This window comes from Balaenoptera borealis (genome assembly GCF_965194805.1).
Source record: "Balaenoptera borealis genome assembly, chromosome: 19".
Taxonomy (NCBI): domain Eukaryota; kingdom Metazoa; phylum Chordata; class Mammalia; order Artiodactyla; family Balaenopteridae; genus Balaenoptera; species Balaenoptera borealis.
Genome location: NC_138878.1, coordinates 16,059,122 through 16,068,505, shown reverse-complemented (window position 1 = coordinate 16,068,505; position 9,384 = coordinate 16,059,122). Strand labels below are relative to the sequence as shown.

Here is a 9,384-nt window from a genome sequence, read left to right as displayed (position 1 = left end):
AGATGAGGAATCTGAAGCATTAACTAGGACACAGGTCTTCTGGGCTCAGTTGAGAGCGCTCCTCCCTACAGCTGTCTGTTTTTAAAGGAATGAGGTGCTTTCATAAAAGATTCAGTCTAAAATAATTCTTTAAGGCAGCTTCAATTAAAGACTGTCTTGGTTGCTTCTGAAAACAACAGATCACCACACCCAGAGTCAAAAACGACCAGAACACAGACTTAAAAACCAAGCCATTTAATTGTGTCTTGGAAGGTAAACAATATCTTGAGATGGATCCCAAGCCCCGAGAATGCCAGAGCTATGGGTCCAAGAAGTCCTGTGGGGTGGTACTCTCAACAGAGTCCAGAGGGTCAGACCTCAAGGTGTTCTGAGGCAGAGTACTTATGGAATTCGTGCATTCCATTTTGCAATTTTGCAGACTGCCAGAAACAGATCCCAAGAGTCTCTTGAGATGGGGAAAATTCAACTCCTGGTCTTATAGATAAAAGCAGGAAGAGTACTAAAAATGTTACATTTATGTCTCTTCACTTTTCTCACACAGTCTGAAGCCTGAGCTATCACATTCCCAACTCAGAGCAGCCTAAGCTGCAGTTCAGGTACAAGATTAGTCCCTCTATCCAGAGAGCTCTCATCAATACAGCTTTTGCACTTAAAGTGAAAAGAACCCTCTGGCGGCACAATGAGTTAGTTTATAAGATTTTAATTTACAAATTAAAAAGCTACATGTTTTATTTTTTCTCCTTTTTCTCTTCTTTCTTTACATCACTCTTTTCCTTATCTTTCTCTTTGTCATCTTTTCTATCCTTTTTGCTGTCTTCTTTTTCCTGCCCTTCTTTCTTCTCTGCGTCCCGGTTGGCGATCTTGTTGTTGATGAGGTTGTGCAAGGCGACCACGGAACGGATCAGCGAGGCCAAATACACCACCACCATCTGGTCATTGGTCTTCAGGTAAAAGGCCTTGACAAACTCCTGCAGGCTGACATCTGGCAGCAGGTTGAAGACGTCCTGCAGCTGGTAGATGATCTGATGGTTGATGGGCAGCTTGCCTGTGGCCACTTTCTCCAGGTAGCTCCTGATATCCAGAAGCTTGGAATTCAGTCCCTTCAAACCATGGACCTGGTTTGTGATCCGCTGGGAAAGAGTGCCCACTGTAGTGTCTTTGATGTCTCTGTAGGAACCCACAAGAAAGGGCAGGAAAATACATCAGTGTCCTGTACTATCACGCAGATTTTCACATTCTAAGGAAATACTAAGTTTGTGAGGAGGGGCAAGTTTTCCAAAGGAAAATGTTACTTCCCCATTTGATAAAGATTTGAGTAAAATTGCCTTAATCTTGTTTTCATTTGGAGGAATATGTTTTATTTTTCTTATCACAGGGCATTTTTCAAAAGAAAAGAGAGAGCTAAACTGAAATCATTTTCACTAAAAAAACAAAAAAAAAACCCCTCTCTACTTCAAGTTCCCTGTTCCTAAAAAGGGTGGCATTTTCTCCACCTGCATCTATATGATGTTGGGAGAAGCTTTTAAATCAGTCAGCAGTAACTTTTTGAAGTGGAAGGCATCTTATTGTTTGAGAAAATCTATGACCATTTCAAGTAAGTCAGTCAGGGTTATGTAAGCTGAGGATTTAAAAGTAAAACCCCAGGGCCTCCCTGGTGGCACAGTGGTTAAGAATCCGCCTGCCAATGCAGGGGATGTGGGTTCGAGCCCTGGCCCAGGAAGATCCCACATGCCACGGAGCAACTAAGCCCGTGTGCCACTACTGAGCCTGCGAGCCACAACTACTGAGTCCGTGTGCCACAACTACTGAATCCCACGTGCCTAGAGCCTGTGCTCCGCAACAAGAGAAGCCACGGCAGTGAGAAGCCCACACACGGCAACGAAGAGTAGTCCCTGCTCGCCGCAACGAGAGAAAGCCCACGTGCAACAATGAAGACCCAATGCAGCCAAAAATAAATAAATAAAATATAAATTTAAATCAATCAATCCATCCATCCATCCATCCCAGTCCAAGATGCAGATTCTCTGCAGAAAACTGGCTAGCTACAGTCATTGAAAAGGAGGTACACTGAAAGAGCACACGTTTGCTTTTAAATAATTCACACATCTGTTCCCGTCACAGCCAGCATTACAGCTTCCAGACAAGGTGTGCTGTCCACAGACTCATAAATCATAACTCAGGACACTTTAGAGATGGCCCAGGACTAGAACCCAGGTCTCCCTATTCCTGATACAGATCTCTTCTTTACACTGAGCAGCGTCTTGGGCTGCTGCTGATTCTGATGCTGTCCTAAAGTCTCACCGTAACAAGTGTTCAACTCCGACTTCCTCAGCTTCCTCTGCTCCAATTTCACTGGTCACGTGCTCAAATGTTTTTGAGGTTGGAGTTCCATCCTGGGAGAGGAGACTTAACTACAGTTATTTACTTACAAACAAATGAACAAACTGGCACATGTTCCTTTTCATGCCTTGATTCTTCTGCTTTAAGCCAAATCACTTCATGGGTGTCATTACTGGCTTTTTCATGGCAAGGGTGGGTAAAGTTTGCTTTGAAAGCTTTCAAAGCACTGTGACTTATAAGCTGAAGTCACAGTGGTCCTGCTCAGGGAGGAGGTGTAGTGGGGAATCATCGTTAGTTTATTTCTAAGGAAAATCTTGATATTCTCTCAAGCCTGCAGTAGAGTTGAACATCAGGGAAGCCTTGATTCGGCTAAATTTTAAGGACTTATAAGCGTTCATTCTAAAATAGGCAATATTCAGAACACCTTTACTTGAGGCAAGCTCATGTCAGAAGATACAGCTTTTAACCATCTGTTGTCCCTTGGGTCAAATGGTCAGAGCACCAAAGCAATGTGGTTAGAATAACTGATTTTCTGGTGACCTGAATTAGTCAAGGAACCCATTAGTGGATGTGGTTTGCTGTATCACTTAGTGACTTCTTGATGGGACTTAGGAGAAACTTTTCTCAGATCTAGTGCCAGAAGAGGCTGTACATCTCCTGTAAAGGCTGTAAAACGTGTGTGAGGCACGACAGCACAGCAGTGAGTGCACAGACTCTAGCCAGGCTGCTTAGATTCAAAGCCTGGCTCTGCCATGTGTGATAAGGGAGCAGTGAGATCTTGGGAAAGTCACTTCACTTACACTAAGTGGTATAAACATTAGCTGTTGTTATTTTACCCAGGACAGTGTGAATCCTGCAAATGGCATCTTCCTCTTGGCTTTGTATGCTAGGATGGTCAGAGCCTTCAACACTCGTGCAGGACTTCGTGGCATGTCTTTTCATGTACTGATTTTCCCTGGCTTCAACTTATTATATGACCCTTACATCCCCTCCATCCTCTATTAAAAGATCTTGTTTCATTGGTGTGTGTGTGTGCGAGTGCGTGCATGCATGTGCATGTGTATGTGTATGTATAAGCAGCCTCTAATTCCTTTTTGAAAGAGGCAGGGTAAAATTTAACTTATAACAACTATACCAAGACCAGGGATGAAAGTCTTACTGCAACTAGGCAATAAATTTGGATGTAAGCTCTCTGGAAGCAAGGCAAAGAGCAATAGGAGCACAGAGCTCAGTGCAAGGAACACCTGCAGGGAACTAACTTAACAAAGCCTTTTCCAGATTTTAAAACTGAATATATGGATAACCATAAGGAAGAAAGACAGCCTTTAGTCTGTCCGTTCAACTTTGGAAATTCAAGACTGAGCTCTTTGCACACCCTAAGTGCAAATATTTTACGCTCAAAACACAACTCATATACAATTTCACATCAAATCCTATCCTAGAATTTGAGTTCAATTTTCTTGGAAATAGAGAAAAACTATTCTGGCAGCTCTTCATGTCCATACCCAAGAAACAAGCTAACAGACCACACAGCTGGTACTGAATGTCATGGAGCTGACTATACAGGTGTCAAATCATACAGATGGGTTTTGCCATCTAGCTCCTGGCAGCTCTTACTCTATTTGAAAACCTAGGATCTAGTCTATAGGGATTGGCTATAGACTAGATAGTTAATATAGTCACTATATAGGTGGGCCAACAGTGGAAACTGCATTAGATTAAGACCAAGCTCACCAGGCTCTGCATTTACTTTGCTGAGAACATCTCTGGGCAATCATTTGACTACTTTTGTCTCAATTTCATTTGTAAAAGGGGACTTTAGATTTCTATGGTCCTATTTCTAAAATTTGGTGACTCAAATTTGGGGGAAAAAAACATAATATCAAACTACTGACAGAAACCAATAACCTTTTCTTTGTTATAAAGTATCTGTTGACTTGAAAATGGAAAAAAAAAAACCCCAATGGCCCTAAAAGTAGCAAATCTAATCTCCTAGGCTCACAGCAAGATGACTTACATCATGAACTTCTTCCACCGAAATATATGCTTCTGTGGGCAGTCCCAAGTCCTTTGGTTTCACGTCAATGATGACCAATACCTGGCAGAAAAACAAATCTTAGCAAATCACCTCATACTGAGCACGTAAGGAATAACTGCAGCCATTCTGATGATTGCTGAAGCTTTTTTATTCATTCAACCAGATATAAGCCAGAATTTTCAGAAAAAAAAATAACTTTACATTTCAAATTATCTTATTTGCTCTGCTCTTCAACCCCATCCATTAACAAGCTGAGAGGTAGTATAGTGAGGTTATCAAGCAGAAGGAGATTAGAGTCAAGAAAGCCAGCATTTTAATCCCAGCCCCACACTTTGAAGACCTTACTAACCATTCTGAACCTGTTTTCTCATTGTAAAGAGGATAACAATCTCATACAGTTACTGAGAGGATTAAGGAAGATAACATATACCTAGCACTGAACAGATGTTTAACTTACTAAATACACTGGGTTACCGTATACTACACAAAACACTGCAAATTAACACAAGCTTATAGAGAAAAAGTGGTGAAATGATTCATTATCCAAATCCTTCCTAGGATGCTTTTTCTTGAGTTAGCTGGCAACGAATATGAGTCAAGAGTTTTAAAGACGGAGTACACTTACTGAGTTAGGGCAGTATCTTTTCATGAGTTCATTGATGGCGATGTCATTCTTGTGTAGTTTAGGGCCTGTGTGGTACCACCCAACTATTCTTTCTCTGGCTGGGAAGGAAAAATTAGTGGCTTTGAATTGTTACATAAAGATCTATATATTTCCCTCAAAAAGGGTAAGAACTCCAGTAGTTATGTTCTCTACCTTTTACAGAAATTCCAGACATCTAAACCTTGACATACCTATGAAATCTAAAACTCAAAAACAGGATTCTCAGAAAACAAACAGCAGGGGAAATCTAGAGATATACATATCTCAGACTAGTTTAGGAGACCAGTCACACATGAAACAACTAGAAAACAATTCCAAGGCAATATATAAATGAATTCAAGTTCATGTCACATAGATTACAACTGTGAGTGCTGTGGGAATAAACATTTCCAAAGCAATGTGGTTGCTGAAATGAAATAAAATGAAAGCGACACATGTAACAGAGATATTTACCCTGGTGGTACTAAAGCTCTAGGGGCAGGTGGATTTTATTTGACCATTCTTTGCTTTTCTGCTGTAGAGGGCTAGCTCTCTCCCCTGAAGCCTAGGTGGTCTAGCTGGCCTTAAATTGCTACTCTAGTTTCTCATTTATTCTACCTCATTCCTCTACTACCACTAGTCTTACTTCAGTCTAGCTAAGTGAAAGGGCCTTCGACATTAAACAAAGAAAAGTGAATATTTAGAAAAGGCATTATGGGCACACATATACCTACACACACACACACGTGCCACAATGCCACCTACCATTGACCTTCTTAAACATTCCATACATGTTTTCCAAATAATCGTGGTCTAAAAACCAGACAGAATCATCTTTGTCATCTTCATCAAAAGGGACTAGAGATAAAAAAAACAAAAAACAGTTTAGGGTGCTAGATAGAACTCTTAAGGGCACATATCACAACTGTAGACCCCTAGGCCAGATCTGATCCATGTCTTTGGTTTGTCCAACACAGTATTAAAATTATTTTTGAGTTGCTTTTAGTAAAAACTGGAAGATTTCACATACAAATCGAGACCTCCAGGTTCTCTTGAAAAACGGGAAGACCCAGCAACTGGCTAGAGCCAGACAGAAGCCACACCCTTTATAAAGGACACATTCTTCAGTTTGCTAAAAGCTCCATCACTTCCTAATATTCCCGTCTGGCAAATTACATCACTGCCTGATCCTTTTAGACACTGGAGTTAGTGACCTCTAGTCTAGCAGCCATGCCAGGAATTATTTTGTTGTTCTTTATTATTGTTGCTTCAATCATAAAATATATGGATACATTCTTATAAAGATTTATGAAACAGTGCAAAAGATAAGGTCTTTATCTCCCCCTTGCCTACCCATAACCATGGTTAATAGTTTAGTACAGTGGTTGACAAACTACACCCGCTGCCTATTTTAATAGTTTTACTGCAATATACCTATTAGTTTGTCTACATACTGTCTATAGTTGCTTTCCTGCTACATTAGCAGAGCTGAGCAGTTGCAATGGAGACCGTATGGCCTGCAAGTTTTAAGTATTTACTATCCAGTTCAGTGTGTAGCCTTTAGCCTCCCTTTTCTATACTTAAGCAATTCTGAAATAGAATTGCTTGGTTATAATAAAAAATGGAGACCACGAAAGTTTCTTTCTTTTTAAAAGTTAACTGACATTTTAACCATACTCAGAAAATGTAAAATTTGCCTATTTATTTTTTAAAAAACTGAGGTATAATTGACAAATTTTTCTTTTACCTGCAAAACTGTTGGATACATCGAGAACTTTCTTTTGCCATGACCCCAAAAGCACACCAACAACACGCTTCTGGTTTCCAACCTTGCCTATTCTGAATGAGAAAACAGAAGGTCAGTCTGGAGGGGCACAGACAGAAGTGGACCAACAATAAGATATCCAACAGGAAATATCAATGGTACAGATACAATTTAGCTTATCTGGGAATTAATCCCACTAAACAAATATAATGGGTTAGTCCTTAATAATTCTAATAAATATAATGGGTAATTCGTGAACTTTGGACACTGGCAGTTTCACTGCTGACTGCAAAGAAAGACATGCTTGGAAAAAAATCTCAAACTTTATAGAAATTTAAAATGGAGAAAATGAAAACTCCCCAGATCTTAAGGTTTTAAATGTTATTTGGTGTTTGAAATCACATTTACTTTTATTTTTTCCTCTGCAGCTTACCTTTCTCTTTTAAATTTTCCCCATCTTCTCTGTCCTCAAAAATCTTTTCAGGGATAAAGATGCTAAAGTTGAACCAGTTTTATGGTCCAGCTTGCCAACTCTTCTCTGGAACATCTATGTCAACAAGCCCCAATAGATGTTATAATTCTTTGTACCATTTAGGGGCTCAGAAAATGATTCTGACCCAGAAGCATGTGTGTGCCATTTGTGGTCTCTGAATGGCTTAATTAGGCAGAAGTTGGAAGTGAGCTGGTGACTAATCATACTGGGAGGAGGGCTCAATGAACCAGAAAGACTACTTCAGAATATTTATTTCCATATCAAACCTCCTCAATGATTTCTGTCCTAAGGAACTGCAAGTGTTTCACTTATATCTCATTTCATTGGTCATCATGTAGAATTCTCCTTTAACCACTAACAATTGTAACATACAGAAACAATACAATTCTATGTTCAAAGCAAAGACAAAAGTCACGGTGAAATGAACTACAATTCCTTAACAGTTGCTGGTTTCATACTGATTTAACTGTATTTATCTAAACATATGGTCTGGCGAATTTATAAATGCTTACTATATTTAGGGTTTGGACCAAAGTTAAGGATTCTGTATTCTGGTGGTTCTAATTTTTTGGGAAATCTAAGTTCAAAGGAAACTTCCACACTCATGGGCTTTTCTTTTGATCTACAAAAATCCATTCGCGTTTTAAAAAACCCTGCAATTGTCTGACAGAGCAGCTTGCAGTGTCTGCCTTCACTATGCCCTTAACAAGTGTTTGCTGAATTTACTGAACAGAACTGAAAAGATGCTTGCCCTCTTAGCACCTCTAGTATCCTACAGGAGAAAAATACTAATCATTGTACAGTGGGAAAGCTCGCATATCCTGTTAGGCTAAGGGTGCTACAAAGCAATGGAACTGGACTGGGGACCCTGAACCTCACAGGAGTCTTGAGTTTGGTTTTGGCTCTGGTTGAATTGGGAGTTGTACAAAGCAAGTTGCAAGAGGATGGGCACTTAGCAACTATGACTTTACAGCAGATGCTCCCAACTGGGTCTTACAACTTTCCAAGTCAATTAATTATCTTGTAAAATTTATGAACACGTGTAACAGGTCCAGCGGGACGAACAGCTCAAAAACAAGCAAGCGAAGGCGGAAGAAACATCTGTGGGATGTTTTCTTATTCATTAATGCCAACATCTCTAACTGGTCTCATTTTTAAAAGAAAAACTTGACTTTAAAACTTAAAACATCTACGTTTTAAGCTATCGTCAAACCAGAGTCCCACTTGGAAACTTTCACAAGTTAAATTAAAACCACAGTTCTTCCAGGGAGTCCTTCGGAGCGCTGAGAACAGAATTTCGGTGACGGCCTTCAGAGGCAAAAAGTGCGAGTCTGAAGGGCTTTTCTACCAGACACCGAGTCTTTCAGGCGAAAAGGGGCGGACGAGGTGACAGATGGGCACGAGGCCTGGGGATCAGGGGCAAGTGAAGCCTGCCCCCCATACTCTGGCATTGTACGGACTGGGTAAAAGGAACGAGAAGCCCAGTTCCCGGAGTGCCGGCTGGACGGCGGGGGAGACGATGCCGGGTGACTTGGGGCTTCGTGAACAGAGTTGGTCTGGGCCCCTCGGTGACACAGGGCCGCCCCCGGTGCATCTGCGCCCCCGCGGCCGCCGCGCCATCCCCAGCGCGCCGTGACTCAGCAGCAGCGGCGCCACCGGCCCCGGTAGGACGCCCCGTGCCGCCCGCTCACCGATTGAAATGATCCACCACACTGAGCAGCACCAGGGGGTGGACCACCACCTTCTGCACCGCCAGCTCCGGCATCGCGACACACCCCGCCCGCCAGGCCCTGGTCCCCGCGACCCGCAGACACCGACGGCCGGAACAGCAACGATTCTCCGGGATCCTCCAGGCCCGGCTCCTCCCCTTCCGGTTGGGCCGCCGCCGCGCGGCTCCTTCTTCCGCTCCCGGAGTGCCGCGCGCGTCGGGCTCGGATTGTCGCTCCCGCCGCCACCTTGAGGAGGGGAAGTGCCGGGGAAGGCGGGACCCGCCTCGGGTGACTGACTGCGAGTTTCCCAGGTCATGAAAGCTAACAGGACACTGGAGACTGATAAAGGTTGACCTCCTGGTGTTTGGCCTGTACTGTCACCCGCTGCGGCTTTTC

At 42.3% G+C, this 9,384-nt stretch overlaps 1 protein-coding gene across 2 annotated transcripts; it reads right to left on the bottom strand.

Annotated features, from left to right (window-relative positions):
• Positions 1-218: 218 nt before the first annotated feature.
• Positions 219-9,165, bottom strand: PSMD7 (proteasome 26S subunit, non-ATPase 7). 2 transcript variants are annotated; one of them, XM_082369977.1, is made up of 7 exons: positions 8,971-9,165; positions 6,769-6,860; positions 5,787-5,879; positions 5,004-5,101; positions 4,358-4,438; positions 2,302-2,411; positions 219-1,167 (listed from the first exon to the last, which is right to left on the bottom strand). In XM_082369977.1, exons 1-7 carry the CDS (start codon positions 9,042-9,044, stop codon positions 729-731), a joined length of 987 nt encoding a protein of 328 aa, XP_082226103.1. In that variant the 5' UTR covers positions 9,045-9,165; the 3' UTR covers positions 219-728. The 2 variants fall into 2 exon arrangements, with proteins under 2 accessions (XP_082226103.1, XP_082226104.1); XM_082369978.1 differs by having other exon boundaries at positions 2,302-2,393.
• Positions 9,166-9,384: the final 219 nt, after the last annotated feature.

Excerpts from the sequence above, each read along its gene's own strand:
- PSMD7 (XM_082369977.1), bottom strand. The coding sequence starts at position 9,044 with ATGCCGGAGCTGGCGGTGCAGAAGGTGGTGGTCCACCCCCTGGTGCTG. Across the intron at positions 5,880-6,768 it reads TGTATCCAACAGTTTTGCAG|TCCCTTTTGATGAAGATGAC; the intron begins GTAAAAGAAAAA and ends TTTTATCTCTAG. Across the intron at positions 1,168-2,301 it reads GGAGTTGAACACTTGTTACG|AGACATCAAAGACACTACAG; the intron begins GTGAGACTTTAG and ends GGGTTCCTACAG.